At 38.6% G+C, this 20,603-nt stretch overlaps 1 protein-coding gene across 5 annotated transcripts in view; it reads left to right on the top strand.

Annotated features, from left to right (window-relative positions):
- MAST4 (microtubule associated serine/threonine kinase family member 4) overlaps positions 1–20,603 on the top strand; it is a 443,204-nt gene that overhangs the window by 238,293 nt on the left and 184,308 nt on the right. The window contains exon 1 of one of the 5 annotated variants that reach the window (XM_089779370.1): positions 7,226–7,648. The exons of the other annotated variants lie outside the window; for them this stretch is intronic. Within the exon in view, the coding sequence (XP_089635496.1) occupies positions 7,512–7,648 (137 nt within the window). The 5' untranslated portion in view covers positions 7,226–7,511. Of the gene's footprint in view, positions 1–7,225; positions 7,649–20,603 lie in introns of those variants that run through there. 5 annotated transcript variants of the gene reach the window in all.

Genomic DNA, 20,603 nt, shown 5'->3' with positions numbered 1-20,603 from the left:
TACTCCTTTTAGTTGTTTTTTATATGGAAAAGGTTGTGGTACTGCCTTAATCTAATAAAAATTTTGGAGCTATTTAGCTGTTACCTTGGTAAGTCAGTACTATCTTTTCCCTTTAAATGTACCATGAAAGGTTATGAAGATTTATACAATAGAAGCCACACATCTTGCCTAGTAGTTGTACAGATTTCCTATTCTTTAGTGGATATTGCTCATCAAGATGACCTTTTCTCAACTATCATAGAAGCAGATGCTGTGTATAGCGGTAATATTACCTGAAGAAAATTTAAGTGAATATAATAGCAGTAGACAAACACCCAGTCTCAAAATCTACAGAAGTATAAATCTGTACACAGGGGGTGCAGCTTTCCTTTGTATTGTCCCATAGTTGCATCACCTCTCTAAACTGCAGTTCAATTGTTATAACGTACTACTACTATTATTATTATTAATTATTTGTAGCACTTAAGAGTCCTAATCATTGTCTTGGACCTCATTATGCTAGGCCCTTTGAGAACAGAATTGTCCCTGCCCCCAAGAAATTGACTGCCTCTCCTGGTGGTGTAAGAGTTTTAAAGGATGACTTGTAGCAAATGGCCTGTGTACAAGTTAGCGGCATTTGTATGTTATGGAATAGTTATAAGAGTGGCTTGTGTTTTACTTACAAATTGGGGTGAGGATAGATTTTTCAAAGGCACCACTAGAAGTTTTGTGCCTAGCTTCCTCCTTTGTGCTTTTAACAGTTGACACACACACCCTATCTCAAGTTAATAACTTGAATATATTTCCATGAATACATCCTAGCTTGGATGAATTAGCTTTCCTGTCAGATAATGGGGGAGAGTTTAGAATTTGGCAAGTAAGATTATTTTATAGAATCATAGTACATTAGAACTGGAAGGGACCTCGAGAGGTCGTCCAGTCCAGTCCCCTGCCCTCACGACAGGACCCAGTACCTATTTGAAGGATAGGTGTGGCCTAGTCCTCTCTGGTGGGTCCTACTTGAGTTTGATAGTTTTTTTTTTTTTTTTTTAAATTGGACTTTTAGGAATTCAAATACCCCATTTTCTATTTTCTTTATTTCCAGTAGAATGCAAACTAAGGTCAATGGTGAAATTAAATTATATTAGAAATATTAGCTAATACAAATGTGTAATGGAAATAAAAACGTAACTTATTTATTGTCTTGTGTGTAATCATTAGGTGTATTAAAATGCATTCAATTATGTAATCATGTAACCACTGAAAATTTCAGTGGTTACATGAGCAGGGAGAGGGGAGAGAGTCTGCATGTAACTGTATGTGTTAACCAATGAGCCCAGGTTCATCTGTTAACCGTGTAAATGGATACACTAACACATCCCTCATAATGATATGAGTTCTTTGGAGCCAGGGAGATAAGCTGCCTTCTTTGTTTGTATAGTACCTCACATATTGTTGGTGCTACTAATTACAAGTAAGCTGCAAACAATTATTTAATATCTAGATTTCAGTATCTTTTTCAAAAGTACATTGACAGTCCCTTAGACCCAAATTTGATCTTTCTTACAGATTGGTTAGGAAAATCTTACATATAACATTATTTAATAAAATGCTTTCACCTCATCACAAGTATTTATTTATATTTTTAAAGACTGAAGGTGCAATCTAAGAGTCATGCTGAAATGAGCACCAATGGCTTACACAGTCTTAGGAACTGCTGTTAAACACTGCCTCAATAGTTGTATTCATTTGTGCTGACATCATAAGTGATGTTGGTACATCAGGTTGTAAACTAAAGGGCCCTACATTAGCTTCTCATTATAAAAAACTGGAAGATGGTGTGTAATATTATGAGAGAGATTGGCACCACTGCCTATGCATGGTTAAGGTTTCCTGACATTTCCCAGCATAAGACCCTGTTCTCAGTTCCTTGTATTTCTGCTGTACTTGAACTCCTCATACTGAAACTTTCTGTGCATGATGTCCACCTCAGGCAGTGTGGAGGATATTTTGATTGTTTGTTGTTTTTGTTTGTTTTCCAGCAACATTTTTTTCAATCATTTCTGAGAATGAGAGAAGGGAAAAATTTAGTTTGCACATGCTCAGTACTGAGTTGTTAGAGCTTGTTAGCTAAATTCTTCAGAATCCAGTTGCTATCTCTAGAGGTTGGGGGGGGGGGGGGGGGGGGGGGAGGGGTTATTTAACTTCCTTAACCAAGAAGCTATCCATTTCTCTTCCTGCAGTCTCCTGTCTCATTCATGACATACCTTCTAAACTCTACTACAAACAAAGTAGTGTCCTAGAGATAACCTCCTCCTTTACAAAACAGTTCTGAATGATCCTCAGAGAAAATCCATCCTGTGCATTGAAAGAGGCAACAGTCCTGTGGAAAAAATGTTGCATAGTTAAAACTGTATCATAATGCCTGTGCATAATAGAGGTGAACAAAAATTGCTCAGGCAACTTCAATTCTGGTATTTTAACTTTTGAAAACTTTCCATTGCACCCTTAATGATGTTCTTTTTACATAGGCTGGTTTTTTTGAGGGGAGGGGCAAGAATATTGATAGAGATTTTTATACACACAGAGAGAGAGAGAGGCTATCATAAGGAAAAGGAGATATTTGTGTATGTAGACTTTTTTATAACTAAAAATCTAATGATTTGCAAGTAGAAGAATCATAAAAATAACATCAATGATTCACAAATTCTTTTCACATTACATTAGGTTCTGTATAAAGCAGTCTCCATAGAAAACAGTGACATGAATGGGATAAAATATTCAGATTCTTACAGTATTCATAATAAACACTTGCATAAAGTTTTAACATTTGATGGTGTTTCTTGGGGGCAGGGGGAAGACCATCCTTTTCAAGTAGTTTATAAATAAAAAAACAAAAATCATATACCAAAGAAGGGGATAGAGGTATGAGTAGGATTAAATCAAAGGAATGGGTAGGATTAAATCAAACAAGAGACATCAGATATACTGTACTTTGAGAGTCTCTGTAAAGCATTGCTGTTATTGAAATGAAATTGCCTTTGTTCTCAATTTTTATATTTTAATCTAAAATTTCTTTCTTCAATTTGTGGTCTGGCTCTCATCCTTAATAAAGTATTTATAACACTTCCCCTTTTAATATTCAAATGCAGCCACCCCAAAACAACACTAACTCTTTGTCTTACATTAATTTTTGTTGCACTCATTGTTAGTGTATTTGCTTCTAAGTCTCCTAAAATAATTTTCTATATCAAGTAAAGGAGCTTAGGTTGTCATTCAGTGACTTACTGTTTTATTGTTGCAGATGCTGAATAAATTCTGTTTACTAAGAGAAGAGGTAATGTGACTTAAACAAGACAGCTAAAATTCTATTTGGTAGGATCATAAGAGGTGGTGAATGTTTGACATTTGCTGAGGGGAAACTGTTTTAAGTATACATTGCTGCTGTTATGTTTTTGAGCTGTCAGTCTGTGTGGCGAGGGAGACTTCTCATTCTGTTGCAATGAAAAGTGTGCGTGTCAGTGAGGCAACTGCTTTTTTAGGCGATTAGAAACTGCTTTTTTTGACGTGCAGAGCTGAAGGCTTCATTCTCTTTGCAAAATCAGTGCTGTGTGCATTGCTGTTAACCTGAAAAAGACAGCTGACATCTCTTCATGACAGCTAGAGGTGGAAGGACCCAAACTTGCAGTACACCATCCCTCCCCCCAGAGATTGTTAGTCCATTCCTTTATAGTGGTTCATTTTGGCTCTGTCATCACCAGGATGCTGCCAGTGAATGTGTGTCATGGTTACAATAGAGTGTGGTAACATATAACAGCAATGAAAGCCCAGCGGGAAAGGCTACAGATTCCAGGGTTGACCTTGGAGTAAGTATTGTCTGTCTTTAATATTTTAATGATTTCTGCATGACATTAGCTTTTGTGCAACCAAGAGCTATTAAATATATGTTTGTACTGATAGTCTCGGAACACTGCAGCCTTAGGTTGAAGGAACATGTTTTTAATGCATTGCAGTTGATTTCAGCAAATGTGTGAGCTAGAGTCAGGACATTGCGGTATATTTAGAAGAAAATATTTCTGCATATTTGAAGTTGCTGAATCTCAGAGCATGAAACCTACTAATAGCTCACAGTGAAAGAATGTGTCTGTAGGCCATAGTGTCTGTCTTTCTCTCCCCCTCTCTGTTACTGTTTGTTTATCTCTGTGTTGCCTTTCAGAAAGGCCTCTGTCTCTGCTGAATAACAGAGAGCACTACAAGAGATTAGAGCATAATATAAATGCTATTTGTGAGCATTCATTAGGTATGATACGTATTTTACATTTGTAACCGAATATTAATGAACTGTATTGCATTCTGAATGATTCCTGCTTAGCATCCAGTCTCTGCAGTAAATGTGTTTACCTATTTTAGCAGTATGTTTACTTGTATTGTTTTAAAGCTGATTAACTCGTTTGCCCACTTTCAGCTCTTATATAGAGAGTAGCTACATGAAAATATACAAATTAGCTATATAGTGAATATATTGGACAAAGCCTCTATTTACAAAGTGTCCGCACATATTTGTTTTAAATAAGCCAGCCAAAGATAAAATATATTTATATCTGTACATTCGTACTCTCTCAGTTTCCATATGCTATGGATGTATTTATACATAAAATAGGCACCCCAGGAAATTGCTGTTTTATCTAGTTAGATATGTTTATTTCAGATTCTGTAGTATTCCCTCGGAATTCTCCATTCTTGATGTAGGAAATATCCGACAAGTGAAAATATGAAGGAAAAGTTCTTTAGTTATGAAAGATACTACCTAAGAGATTTGGGAAGTTTTAAAGGAAGACATATATGCAAATATATAGTGTGTGCATATGTATACTCACGTACACATGGGGAAAATAATAGTGTGTGGATACACACACACACACACACACACACACACACACGAAGGAAATAATCCATTTTAATATTGATTAAAAGTGCCAGGATCCTTATTATAGAAAACAACTTGGTAGTTAGAACTTTGGAGTTCTCTCATTTATGCTTTTCCCATTTGAATGAAGACTCAGTACTCCTGCTCCTTTTACTTTGGAAGAGTTTGTGACCTGTAGGTACATTTTAAGATTTCAAAAGTGTATTCTAAGAAATAACATTATTAATTTCTCTCAGAAATATTTTCCATTAATAATTTATAGTCGAAGTCTCTTTTTCTGAAAAAATGGCCATTTAAATATTCTAAAACTAAATATCACCAAACATACATATATGTATTCTGCAAATAATGTGTCCAGCTATAGAAGTTGGAAAATCATTTACAACACTGTTCAACAAATATTTTTTGTTTTTGTAAAGTAAGGTAAGTACTTGTACCAAACAATATATATATTTTCCTTCTCGCTGTGCACCTTCCCACGATTAGGCTTATGCTGCCACGTTACTCAGGTTTTGAATTATATATATTCTGTTTAAATGTTTATTGCTGTAATACTAGTTTGCTTTTTGTAGTTAAAATATTGTCATCATAAGAATTATGTATCTATTTGTATTACCTTACCTATTTTATTAAGTTTGTTTTATTAGAGTTGAACAAAAATTTTAAAGTGAGCTCTTTACCTTTAAATTGTCTCTACTTTTTTATATTTTACTTGTTTGTACAAGGATTTGGGAAATTTATACTTGGCTTCACTACAGGGTCCTTCCCAGTCACTAATCTACTTCACCCTGAGCCTCAGCAGAGGGAATGTTGAGAGTACAGGAGAAACGCATTTCCTTCTCTGTCCATAGTACCCAGGACCAGCAGCAGGGAATGTCTTGCTCAGTCCTTGCTGTCACAGAAGGGAACACAACCAGTACAGATGGAGTCTGAATTTTGTGGCCAGATTCTAACAAGTCTCTACTGAGCATGTATGAGGATTATTTAAAGGCATTTTCCCACATGAATGCAAAAGGCATATCCCTGACACTGGCAACCTCCTGCCAAATTTCAGGTCCCTGCTCCCAAGCTTGGAGATTCCCAATGAAAAGGTTGTAGGAATTTTTTTGAACATGTCAAAAGAACATTTTCCCTCCTCTCATGGCAATGGCTAGGCCATTTTGTCTTGAACTCCTCCCTTCCTCCCCCTCCTTGAAACAAAACAAAAGACCCAGCTCAGTCTGAAACAGACACCCAGCATGGAAAAGTTCAGTCTGAACAGTTAGAAATTTATCAAAGTGATAAACAACTGAAAACAAGATTTTATAATAGTGTCACAAACTTGGCTGATTTTCCCCTTTAGGATTCTCACCAGGGGACAGTGCTTAGATCTGGTCCTGGATCCATTGTGCTTCTGAGCACCCATGGACCTCAGCAGCTTCATCTGCAGCCTTTTGCTCTAGTATCTTGGGCACACAATCTATCTCTTAGCCTGCAACGATCCCATTCCCTGAAAGGGCTATCTATTATATGCACCCAGCACTGCTGCTCACATGTAAGACCACCTAGTAGCATAAGCACACCCTCCCCAGAATTCCATCCCCCTGGGTACAATGGTTTAGTTTTTATCCCTTTTCAAGACCCTTGATCGTTGGCTCAAGAATGCATAAACTTTGCAAAGAGGATTTCTATATCAATCACATTTTATCCCCATGGTTTTGCTAGTACAGGTGCAGCTCAGCCTGTGGTATATCATTGGGAGTATTAAATTGCTAGCATACGCTGACCACAGGATTCAGGTAGACAACCTGATTCTGGGAGGAAAAACTGGTGACTGGTCTATCTGTGTGCTGCTTCTGTTGCTCTACAGCGAACACTAAATCTAGAGGAATGGTGAGAGAATTTGAGATACTACTCAGTAGTATACAGAAGTGCAAGCAAAGCTAACTAGTTGGTTTCCAGCAATCATTTATGGGAAAAGTGCATGTCACTGAGTATAATCTGGCATCCATCAATGGCCCTACAATGCTAGTTTTATAGTTGAACCATTCAAAGCAGAACTATATATAAATACTCCTAAGTATTTTAAAGAGAGTATCTAAGGTTTAATAGTCCGATGTGGTTTGTTAAATGCTTATATCCATTCTGAATCACTTAAATATTTGGCTTGGTTTTCAGAGATATTAAGCATCTGCATTTCCCACTTTTACAGGAGTTCAGCACATTCGAAAACGAGACCATGGACTCTCCCAAATTTGAAAATTTGCACCAAAGTTCTCTTGTAGTCACCTAAGTATATTTTTATAAAGTTGATGTGAAATTTCAAATACTCAAAATATTTAGTTTTAGAATCTGTCATCTTGTGTAAAGACTGCGTGTGTGATATATATAATCATACACATGAGAAAAAAGCATTAAACTGACTAAGATTAAACTAAAAAGTCAAATGTGTAGGCTTTGCCAGGCTTCCCATATTTTTTTTTAAATGTTATCAATTTCGTACGTGGGGTGGACCAAGACTGATGAGCCTAATAGAAGTGATAATTAGTGAATGATTATGTACCACTTCATTCAAGATTGCATTCTAAAATTTCTGTTTTAAGGACCATAACCCCGAAAGTAAATCATGCCACTTTTACTGAACCTTTTGTTTACTAGAGATGACATTATTTTAACTTTCAGTCTCACCCCAAGAAGCCTGAGCCCAACCCCAACAAGCCCTTGCAGTCCATGCAGTCCTCTGTTCGCTTTTCATTTTTGGAGGTAAGCAAGTAAACTTCCATCATTGCAGTGTTTTTTTTGTTTTTTTTTTAAGAAGACACATTATGGTTGGGGGTAGAGTACGGCAGATTACTGAATCAAATATGTCTGTTCAATCAGGAAAGCAGGTCTACTTAAAACAAGACTTTGTTTCAACATTAAAGTAGTTTTAAAATATGGCAAAACATTGTGAGGGGGATTAAAGAGACTGAAGATGTTAATGCATAGAGAGTTGGGAGTCATTGAAAAGGATTTTTTTCCCTGTAGCTAAATTGCAACAATTGTTACAGGTTCTTATGGGTCTTCCAGTTTTTCATTTATTTTGGTGCACTGTCTGTTCAGGGGATGACAGTATGTGTGTACATTTTGTCACTGAGCTCACCTCCTTATAATGATTGTGATGGGAGATACAAACATGCAAGTAGATGCATTGGCTTTTTTTTATTTAAGTGTTTGAGTTGGATGTTATTCAATCAGTTTTTAATTAGGTTTATTCTGCACTGTTTCCCATCATATGAAAAGTCAGACGACAGGTCAGAGGGTGAAGATGATTCACTTTCAAAATTGCTATTTTTGTGTAGAAGGTAGACAATGATGTACTTTTACAAGGTCAAACAGATTTCAGAATAGGAATTTTTGTGTCCAGGACCTACACTGACCTAGGAATGCGCATAGTGATTTAGTATAGGCCTCTTGGACTGTTTCCCCTTCCAGCAGTGAAAATGTCATGGCAATAGAAGTTGTGATTGTAATACAGTGTAACTGAACAAATCTGCACTGTGAGATTTTATGTCTAAGACATCAATTTTTGTTCAAAATTGTATGAAAGAACATTTACTATTAGACAATGAAATATAATCGTACATAATGAAACTGAAGTACATTTGTGAAAGAAACAAAATTTATTTGGTGATACAGCTTTCTTCCTCTGATCAATGCCTTGCTAATGAGCAAAATTAAATTATCTTGTGTCTTGTCATTGATGTGAGTTTACAAAATTCTGCTCAATGGAGTAAGTTCCTAAAATTAATATTAGTACATTGTTATACATATCATAGATAAATAGCTATGTAATTTTGTTAAGAGTTTCACCAGATGCTCTCAGGGTGAAGAAACTTTGAAAATGTAATTTAAAAAAAATATGCAGTAATGCGTGTACTGTGTGCATTAAGCATGTTAAGTATGTTTAAAAATCTTTTGTTCAACGTGGCATGGAAGACATTACATTAATGTATTATTCTAGTTTAACATATGGTTTTCTTTGGTAAACACAAGTAGATCACCATCATCCTTCCTTCTGTGATTGAGATGACATTGGGATATGTGGTATTTTCTTTGTGAGGGTGGGTGATTTTTCCCTCAAAATTTTAAGTTTATTTTTCTAATGCTTACTGTTTGGTTCAGAGAGATGGGGTAAAAAAAGATTTTTTTTTTTTTTTTGGTATCTTAGGCATATTTTTCTAAAATATATAGTATTTGTCTGTCTGAGAGAGTCTGTTTGTTCAAGAAATCCTAAATGGTAAGAGCTAAGGCCACCAAATTTGGTATTCAGCTTCCTCTTCTTATAGCTTAAAGCAAAGTCAGGATTTGGCTGTGCCAGTCTAATGGGATATGTGTGGAATTGAATTTTTTCTCATAAAATGGGAAGGGACAGGTCTAGTAGGAGAGAGTTGTACTGCAGAATGAACACAGGGGGCAGCAAGGGGCCAGAGATTGGGACTGGGACAGCTATAACCCAATTTGGCAAGGAGTGGTGGAGGAAGGGACAGCTTTCTACTATATATTTGAGAAAGTTTGTGTGTCTGTCTGTTCCCAAACAGGGGGCATGCACATCTCCTCCAGCTGTGCTTGAGGCAGTTGCCATGGACAGGCACTTCTCACCTGGCCTCAAGCTGCTGCAGTAAGAGAGGGCTTGGGTAGTCCTCTCTCCCTGGGGAAGCCTGCATACTGAACCCTTCATCCCCAACCCCACCCCAGAACAATGATTTTAAATAAAGAAAAACAAATCTTCTATTTTTAAAAATAATTTAAGAAGTCATTGGATATATTTGAAAGCTCTCTGATATTAATTAGCTGGTGGTGAGCTAGAGTGTTTGTCTTGATAGCTGGAAAATTTAGTGAGTCATTTTTCAAAAACAACTGTTTTCAAAAGGCTCTTATGCTGCCAAGCGAGAGCATATCACTCTGATTCATTCTGGATTGTGACTTTCTCTTTTTTGTTTTGTATATTTCTGTAAATTCAGGGAGTTCGAAAAACACAAAACAGCAAATATATCAATCAGTGGTTGGTATAGGTGAATACACATACAAGCTAAATGAGTCAACAGTGTGAGACTGTTGCCAAAAAAAAAAAAAAAAAAAAAAAAAAAACCCAGGCAAAAATCATTCTGGGATACAGTAACAGAGGTGTTGTAAGCAAGCCATGAGAAGTAATTCTGCCCCTCTATTCTGTTGTGATTATGCCTCATCTGGAGTATTGTGTCCAGTTCTGGTCATCATATTTCAGGAAAGATGCATAAAAAATGGAGAAGGTACAGAGAAGAGCAACAAAAATGATTAAATATCTAGAAAACATGACCTGTGAGGGAAGACTGAAAGAATTGGGATTGTTTAGTTTGGAAAAGAGAAGACTGAGAAGGCACATAACACCTTTTTAGGTACCTGAAAGCTGTTACAAGGAAGAGGAAGAAAAATTATTCTCCTTAACTTCTGATGATTGGACAAGAAGCAATGGGCTTAAATTGAAGCAATAGGGTTTTAGGTTGGATATTAGGAAAAACTTCCTATCGGGCAATTTATTCTAGTGCTTAAAAACCTTAAGGAAGTTGTGGAATCTCCATCTTTGAAGATTTTAAAGAGCAGATTAGACAAACACCTGTCAGGCATCCTCAAAATGATTTTGATCTTGCTGTGAGTGCAAGGGATTAGAATTCTGACCTCTTGAGGTCCCTTCCATTCTAGTATTCTATGGTTCTAGGAATACGGAAAAAGTGTGTATGTGTACGAGGCAGTGAGTAAGACTATTCTTGCTTAAAGTTAATCAGGTATATAAGTGTTTGCAGCATTCGGGTCTTAGAAAATTGTGAATGGGTAGAATTTTTGTGGGCTAGACTAGAGCTCTTGGTTGTGATTCTGTCTTACTACCCATTCACATAGTTGGACCATAGCAAGCTATCTACTGTAAGTTTCATTGACAGTAGTTGACATCACACAATTGACATTGGTCATTTCAAAGTGATTAGTATTACTCTTCTTAAAGGATACTGTATGAAAAGAACTGTTTGGGGATGATAGGTGTAAACAGATGGGAGTCAGTGGGGAAACAGGCACATATCTGCCATTTGTACCTTTTAGAAATTTCTAACTCATATAGATGGTTCAGAGGGGTTACTGAGTTAGCCTGTAACAGGAAAAACTTAAAAAACAACAAATAGTCTGGTAGCATTTTATAGACTAACAAAACATGTAGATGGTATCATGAACTTTTGTGGGCACAGTCCACTTCTACAGGTGATCAACAGTCCGGTCATCTGAAGAAGTGGGTTGTGCCCACAAAAGCTCATGATACCATTTACATGTTTTGTTAGTCTTTAAAGTGCTACCAGACTATTTGTTGTTTTTCATATAGATGGATCTTTTTATATAAAGCTGCAAATCAGTCCTGAGGGAATTCTGTGATTATTGTATTTGGAATTATAGTAAAAATGCAGCGTTCCCTCAGGACTGGAAAAAGTGCTTTATAGAACATACAGAAGAAATGATTCCTTCCCCCAAAAGCTTCTATGAAACCACAAACAAATGAATATGAAAAACAATAGGGGTGTTCAGAGGACAATAGAAGGGTTGCAAAAAGACTAAGAAGTTGCTTAGAAGGTGATGTGCAGAATTTTGAATTATTGATTCAAAAGAGTAATCTAATAGGCATGGAATTATTTTGGCCTTTGGGTGGGTGGGTTCTTTGGAATAGAAATGGGGAATGGGAATGGTGGATGGCTGCTGTACAAATCTATTTATATAGCAAGACCAAAATTAGCAGTGAGGGGAAGGAGATAAAGGTCTTGAAAGAAGAGGGCAAAAAGCATGCTGCATAGTAGAGGATTAAAATAAGATAGGATGTGGTTGAAGGGAGGACTTGAGGGTGAATGATAAGGTAGAAAAGGCAAAGTCTTGAATTTCAGAATGTGATGTGTCTAGGAGCTTGTTGGGTTTTGAAGCTGGTTTGGGAAGTCAGGGAGGCTGTCTGGGTGTGTGTGCGTGCCCTTTAAAATAATCTGAGGGGTAGCCATGTTAGTCTATCTCTGCAAAACCAATTCTGTCCTTAAAATAATGTCTCTGCTTAACATGTCTAAACTGCACTGCCATAGCACTTTAAATGGTGTTTAATCAGCTAATCTACTAGTCGATGGAATTTATATTGGCGAGTTGATTGGTTGATAAGGGGGGGAACTGCAGAGCTGCAGCGGGACCCCCCTGCAGCTCTGCCTTTCAAACGTATTACGAGCCGCCAGGCTAAAGTGCAGCGGGGGGGAGGACCAGGCAGAGGCTGGGACAGCTGATTCCTGGCTTGCGCCCAGTCCCCTCTGCTGTTCTTGTGCTTTTAAAATATATTAAGAGCTGCCAGGCTTGTGTGCGGTCCCACAGTACACCTCTGCCTCCCCTACTCTCCTGTGGAGATGATGCTGGTGGGGGAACTGGCTTTTAAGCTGGCTCCCCCCAGCACCAACTGCTGTGCCTCCCTGCTGTCTGTGTCTCTGACTAGTCTGCTTATGCTTATTGGATTGTAAACAAGTTGCTTACATCCCTACTGCAGCCACAGCCATGCTACTGAATCACTTGAGTGTACACACTATAGTAACATGGTAGGTAATCCATCTCCCTGAGTGGCAGTAGTTACTCCAACAGATTGAACCCTTTTATCATTTTAACATAGTTTACATTGGGCTAAGCCATCCTAACTGCATTTCATGGGGATATGGATGTGGCTATGCCGATGCAACTTTTCAGTACTGTAGACCATTTCTAAGCTTTTGAAGCCTTTTTATGCCTGTTGGCCCTGCTGAGCCAACTAGCTGAGGGAGAGTGTGTTTTAATATTCTATCGTGTGTATCATCAATGGAATTGTTTATTGAGAGCCAGTCATTTGAACATGAGCAAACTCATTAAATAATGGGATTATACAAGTGTAAATGGGGTTATAATTTGAAGTTAACATAAGAAACACCAATTTAATCTCCAGAATCTTTTTACTGGTCTGCTATTCAAAAGGGAATTACAACAATTTGACTTTCAGAGTCTGTGTTGTGTTTGTGGAACTCATAGGTAAGAAAATTGTTTAACTATTAAACAGAGTATATTGGTAAGAAAACAGAGAGATGATAGACTGGGAATCCTACAATGCTGTTTTAAGTAATTTTCAGAGCAAAATTAAACTTCAAGTACTTGCACTTCACCTTAAATCCCTCAGACTATGTCTTCGCTTCATAGGAGAAGGTATAGGGATCCGAGCATCTGGGTTGGTTTAGCCCCCATCTGAGCATCTCCACAGCAAAGCCATACCTGAATTACTGTATCCTCAGTGTTCTGGCACTTACCAGTGTATGTCTCAGGGCATATTCCCGGGGAGGGGGGGAGAGGGTTGTGCTGAGACACACTAGGATTCTTTTCCAGTCAATTTTTGAAAGCGTATCTTGTCCTTGGGGGAGGAGGTGATATTGAAAAGGCACTGAAGGATTATCAGCAGTCAAGGAATTTAGCCTATGTTCTCACTGCAAAAAGTGGTAAATTCCAGCCCAAATGAAAGAGGATCCTGGGTTCTAATCCATATCCCCAAATGGGTAAAATAGTCAGAGCTTAAAGCATCACAGTACTGGGTAAGATGTTTGTCTTTGTGGATGATAGTGGGGGTTGGTCTAAAAGTCAGGTAAACTGTGCAGTGAAGACATACCCTCAATGGCTTGGGCCCTGAATGCCTTAAAATCATTTTTATGGACAACCTGAAGCTATGTAAATAGCTTATAGCTGAATACAAACAAATTTGATAGTCTTATACAATGTTTTAATCTGATTTTTTTTCTTCATACAGTTGAGGAGGCAGATTTAATAAAAACTGTGTATTCTAAATGGGGAAATGATTAATGGGAGAGAAAGCAATCTTGAAAAATTGCCAGCTTTCACATCTTGGAAATGGTGCTTTAGAGTGATATTTATTTTTTAACTTTTTAAAGAATATATCTTCAGGTGCTCATCCAGTGCTCTAGAGGCAATTATTTCCTTGTGGCAGTCTGAAAACTGCTTTAGCTTTTTCTTTTGTAAGAGATAACTTGTCTGAGACATTTTAAATGCTATTCTGTTGATCCCCTTTCCCTTAGCTCACATAAAGATTTCCCCCAAAGTAACTGTCTGTTAGTTTTATTATAGAAGCTTATGATTGTCTGGGTTGCATTTTATATAAATTTGTTTATTGTGAGATTTCTTACACTGCTGCAAGTTAGTGACTTAGATTAGGCAACTGTTTGGAGATGGATAAAGAATTAGTTGAGTTTGATTAGCTTCCATAGTGTAGCCAGCACTGCAAAATGGTTGAACATTTGGTAATATTAGGTTTGTGATGTTGATGGTAGTAAAAAATGTTACTGTTGTTCTAAAATCTGTACAAAAATCTGTATGCAGTTATAAAATGACCTGAATTAAGATCTCCTGAACTACTTAAGTGTTTTCTAAAGCAAAATAGAGAGTGAAAATCTTCTGGCAGATTTACTGAGATTTACTCTCAGAATTTTGCTTTTTAAGATAACTTGAGATACTGCTCCGATTACTTTACATATGACTTGCTGGCTTATTTTTGTAAAAGTGCTTATCTGCTAATCCATAAAGATCAGTTTATCTGAGCACAAAATATGAAACTCCTTGACAGCAAAACCTGGCACAGTTTTATGGCATTTTGTATGTGCAGTGGCCATTTTATCTACATGACATTAAGTAGTTTAATATGTGCAACCACATAGGATGGCTATGTTTGGCTTCCCTTAGGATGAACCCAGTGTTTTCTTCCAACTATTGCAAATGATATTACAGAAAAAAAAAGAAACCTTTTAAAGCTTATTTCTTGACTTTTGTGTGATTGGTGGAAGAGCACAGTGAACAAACTGTATAGAACAAAGATATCAGAAGAAAAAATAATCTTTCTTGAACTGTCAGTGAAACAATAATTCCAATGGAGTTTTGCAGTGTTGGTTAACTTTACACATTTTAGAGCATGTCATAGGGCGGAGGGCTGAGGAAACACAGCAGGGGAATGGAAGAAAGAGGATGGGCACATCCACTAAATCCTGCATATCACAGGAAACTGCATTGAGCACATGCTCAGTGTTGCTTAGCTTCCCTGTAGGAGCCCTATGCCATAACTGGAAAAGGAAGATTTTGAGGAAACTCCCTTGAACAAAGACTGCAGCTTGCTAAGCCTGAGACATTAGGAAGAACATTTTTACCTTCATGTATGTGTTTATAACCTTTCTATCTTTATTCCTTACACTTAATGTCATCTACATGGATAATTTTAATATCTTCTGTGAATGTTAAGAGGTAGTGGGAGCGCATTGCTCAGGGACATCTCTGAGAGGCAAAATACAGACTGGTAGAGCATTGAGGAGTTTGCTGGTGAGTAAGACAGATTGGTATGGCAGGGAGCTGGTGTGCAGTCTAACCTCCGGCAAAGCTCCTACTTCCTGAGAGGCAGAGAGGTAGCACAGTAGCTCACAGCTCTGACCCCAGAGTGGATTGCATTCTTGTCTTCGTGTCATGGTGTCCCTAAGGTTAAGTATCTGCATGCTTATCACTACAAGGTAGCCAGTTACCACATGGTTGATATTAGCACATTGCTGCCATGCCCAATTTCTGTACTGGCGCTCTCCCCAGGTCGATACCAGAGAGCTATCTGAACTTACAGAGGTTCATAACACCACAACTTACTATGTTGCTCTTTGTGTACATTTGCAATGTGTGGGGCAGTTTGTCCAGTCTTATGATTGGGAGGAACTGGTTTAGACTTGAGAAATTTACTTCCTAGTGATAATCCATCTTCCAGGGTGCTGAAGGTATGGATCCTTGTCTCCCTAATTCGTAGGATTGACAATCGCTGCATTTTGGAGGGCAGTGTTCCTTTTCCATGCCTCTGCAGAAGCAGCTGCCAGGAAATGTTGGCAGGATTTCAGAGACAGCTGTTGGGCCAGAGAAGACTGAGCGAGCAGCTTGGAGTTAGGAGAAGCCCAATGACAGTATTGAATGGGCTTATGTGGGCATGGACTGAGCTATTGCTATTTTTAATGGCAGATAACCCTTACATAGACCAGTGCTTCTGAACCAGAACTACAAGAACACTGGTGAGATCATACTGCACTGCAAACATGGGATGGCTATCTTCAAGCCCTGAACTTTTGCAAGAGGAAAGATATGTTCCTGGAATTTTGTGAGAAACTAGCCCTGGCATGTGAGTGGTAGAGCACCAAGGCGAAAGAGCCAGTAACAATCTAGTTGCTATCACCCTGTGGAAACTGGGAACCCCAGATTGCTAAAAATCTGTTGGCAATCAGTTTGGCATTGGGAAATCTACTAGTAGTGCATGCTTATGGAGGTTTGCAAGGCAGTGGATGAGGTGCTCTAGGCTTGTCACAGCTGGAAATACTCCTGACATTGCAGAATTTGGGCACATGGGTTTCCCAAGTCATGCAGATGTAATGGAAGACCCAGACCCATCTGATCTCAAACGTGTATTAACAGGAAAAGATACTTATGCTATTCTTGTGGGATACTGTACTATTTACATAGACAACTCCACCAGAAACTCTGGTGTATGGAAAACTATTAAAATTGTAAAGCTACCAGATTAAATGCTCAGAGGTTCCTGGTGCTGCTTGCAAGGTTGGGTGTGTAGTGTGAATTGTGTCTTTCTGTTTTAGGGAGCAGCTTTGTGTGTGGTTTCAGAGTCTGAATTCTAAGAAAACTTCCAGCAAGAGTGTTTGTCAAACTTCTATGTGTGTGTAATAAAACATGTACTTGCAGGGTTATTCATTACCAGGGCATTCTGGAACTCGAGCTTGTTTCAACATTGTTCCCCCTCAGTAACAGAGGAGAGTGGTGAGGTGTTTATGGCAAATTTGATTTTTAGATGACATGGCGTACCCTCTGCTGTCCTTACCCTGATGTGCACTAACACGACAAAGTAGTTTAACTACATGTTTGAGCAGGTACAGGATGGTTATAAAATGTGCTTTTGGCCAATTACAAGCAAGACACCATCACTTATTAACCCATTTGGACTGTAGTATCTTTAACACCATAATTGTGATGGGCACTGCTATGGGGTTGACTGTGTTGCCGATAGTTATGATTGGGCATCTGCTTGCAAACAACCAACAAATTAACCTATTATTGCTGCACGGTCTGTTACTTTGCTTTATAGCAAAGGCTATAAAAGAGTGTTTTCCTCTTGAATTTTAGAGCTGTCGGGGGAATTTAATGGGATTGCATAATGTATTAGAGCTTTTGCTTTGTATTCTAGTATTTATGCATGTATTGTATTGTATTTTTATATATATATACACACACACACACATTCTGTTCAACTTTGTAGAATTTCATGGACTCTTAAAAAAAAAAAAAAAAAAAAAGAAAGTGGCCTAATGTGGTAAAAATGTCTGCAAACACAAGGTAAAACCCTGTCATTCTAAGGACATTATATATACTGTTCTTTCTGGTGCATTGGATCAGATGCAGAGTTAAGCTAGCACTTTTGATGGTGTGGTGGACTACGGCTCACTAACTGGCTACCCCAGATATGATTTTACATATTTGTAGTGCATGGTGATGTCCAAATGATTCCATAGAGCATTCCTGGATGTTCACCTGTGGCTCATGCCCTGGGGAATAGTCCCTCAAATATCTCTCTCTCCCACATATCATCATGGTGAAGTCGTGGGGGTGTTAGGTACTGGAAGACCACAGCAATGGTAATGATCTTAAACTATTCTCAGACTTCTGCAACATTACATGATATGCTGCTTCAAAGTTGAGTTCCATTTATGTTAAGGAAATCTTTCATATCTCGTAACAGATGACCTGATGATGGGGATCGCAAGTTATAACTGTGGCGGGGGAGGATTGCCTTATGAAGGAATCTGAGATTGCTTGGAATTTTTACTCTGTGAAAAATTCTATTTTGCTAATCCCCAGGAAAGATCCAAATCAGATCAACAATAAACCAGCTTCTGCACTAACAGCAAGGTGCTTTTTGGTGTGTGAGATGATAGTGAGCACCTTTCAGCATAGTTCTATGGCAGTTTACATTGTGACTGTTATATGGCAACTAACCTTTTAACTTCAACACAAATGCTTTTTCTGTGTGAAAAAGTACTGCATTCATCTGTTATAAAGTGTGTGTTTGTGTGTTTTTCCTCTGCTTTGTCAGCCATTTTGAGCAGAATGATCAGGAAAAAGGGAGGGTAGGATAATAGTAGTTGGGGTGGGGGCTGAAGGAGGGAGCATTGATGGCACTGCATCCATAAAATCTAGGAAGCAGAATGCACCAGTTACAAATAACAGGTTCTTTTAATTTGCAACTACATGAGAAATTTTGAGTTTCAAAATTAATGGAGCACATACATATTCTTTAAGGCTTTACTTAAAATCCAAATAAATCCAAGCATAAGCATAATTATGCAAAAACATGCCTATAACAAAATACCCTCCAGATCATGCATACTTATAGTCTTAGGATAGTAAAAGATAAAGCAACCCCCGATGCTGAGATCTTTTCTTCTGTCTTAGTCTTGTGCAGATTGGTAAAAACAAAGTTTACACAGGTAAGTGCAGATCACCCTAAGAGCTCTTGTTCATACTCAAGCTTCTACCATTTGGTTGTCCCTCATCCCTGAGGTTTCAACTAGGGTTTGGCTGCATCTTTTCATGGCCTTTTTTCTTGCATCTGAAATCATAAGTGATTTAGGTCCCACCTGTGACCTATGTTTGCTATTTTGGGGGACCATAATTAAGGTTTCTGATTGCTAGCATAAACTATTTGCATCATGTTTCCCCATATGTAAATACGGTTTCTTTATGATTATATGTGCCTCCAAATTTTCTAGAAATCCAGTGTTTTAAGCCTTTGTGTTGTACTTTATCACAGGCGACATAGTGCAGAATCTTATTACCTTAATCAAAGCATTTTTACTAAGCTTTCTGCTGAGCTTTGTTCTGGGCTTCGCTTACTTCTCAGCCTGTTGCTAAGCGTGAATACTCATGTTGTATGCCCTTCTCTGTTCATTTCAGCTGTTTTTACAAAAGCAGTCTTGCTTTTGTCATGGGCCATAGGCCAACAACCCATAGCTGACATGGCAGCGAGGGTTATAATAAGGAAAATGTCTGTCTCCATTTTACCAGCCTGAGATGCTGCATCCTCCTTGCTTCCTTGGTGTAGAACAGTGGTTTTCAAACTTGTTGGGCTCTGGAGCCCTTTACAAGCATAAAAATGTATGCGGAGCCCCAGCAGTCCACTGATTGTATGTGTTGTACCTATCGATGTTTCCAGTTTGTCAACCTCACGGAGCCCCTGGAGATGTCTCGTGGAGCCCGGGGGCTCTGCGGAGCACAGTTTGAGAAACTCTGGTGTAGAAGAACTCTATTACACTATGCTGTTCTGGAACAAGGTAAAAGATCTTGTCAGCTGGAACCTAGCCTCCTCCCCGCCTCCCCATCTCTCTCTTTATTGGCTTCTGGGGCGGGCTTGGGTCAAGCCTTCAGACATCCAAGTTCTGAACCCACAAACATCCCAGCACCCTAAATGAGTCATATCTGAAGTGGGTCATTGTGTTTGTGTGGCTGCTCAGAACACATTCCATTTCATTGTAAAATGGGCATATCGCCAGGACAGTACCAGATTTCTTCCTTTTATGCCTAATCTTCTGGTAGCTCAACCTCTTTATTTTCTCCTGGTGCTGTTGTCTAGTCCACTTGATCCTGTGATCATCCAGCAGTTGATGAATTGCCATCACACAGTTCAGTGTTCCTCTTTGTAGTGTTAAAAGTTGTGAGTTTTGTTCATTTCAGCCCAACACCAAGATTCCAGTGTGTTTATGCAGACAGGTGGTCTCCTGCCGATATATGGGCTTCTTGAAGGCCGCTGTGATGATGATTTTAGCACCAGAGAGGAGTGAAGTTTAAGAAATTGCAAGCAGTATGGACCATGGATACTGAGCAGTAGAGATATGAAGGTACACCACTTCTAGGCCGGTGTCAGAGCATAGGTGATGGCAAGAGTATATGTCCAGTGGGTTTATGAGAGAAGATTAGCAGACCAGGATAGCTTGTTTATTATGGTGAAACATTTTCTCTGCATTAATTTTGTAGCAGCAACAGAGGTCAACAGCTACCTCACGGTCTGCCCTATAACTTAGAATGCAGTGGCAGCCACTGCTAGCGGCCCTGAGAACAGCATGTAGATGTGTGAATGACAAAAACAGTGGTAAGGGGCTTCTGCACAGGGTTGGCAGGCAGTGAAGACAATGCCTGTGTAAACTTCCTATGATATCATATTAGGAATGAAACTAAAATGAATCGGGGTGTTTTTATACAACTGTATCTTGTTTAGTAGATGTATATTAGGAGGTCTGTGCCAGTACAGCTACGTTGGAATTCTATGCCTCAAAGTGCTCCTTGTGGACACGAAGCACTGTATTGCTAAAACTGCACTCGGATGAGAGTAGTTATTCCAGCCCCATCCTGAAAAAATAAGCTATACCAGTAAAAGCGCAGTATAGCTTTTGCTGGTATAATTACATTTGCATTAGGGCCATTCATCAGCATAGGCATGTCAGTCAGAGATCACACTCCTCACCAACCTAGCTCTGATGGGGAAGGTTTCAAGTATAGGCCTGTCTGTAACCCCTCATCATGCCAAAATATCCTT

The sequence above is a fragment of the Pelodiscus sinensis genome, chromosome 6 (assembly GCF_052426305.1).
Source record: "Pelodiscus sinensis isolate ZL-2025 chromosome 6, ASM5242630v1, whole genome shotgun sequence".
Lineage (NCBI taxonomy): Eukaryota > Metazoa > Chordata > Testudines > Trionychidae > Pelodiscus > Pelodiscus sinensis.
The sequence above is the reverse complement of the archived record's forward strand: the minus strand, read 5'-3'. Positions and strand labels throughout refer to the sequence as shown.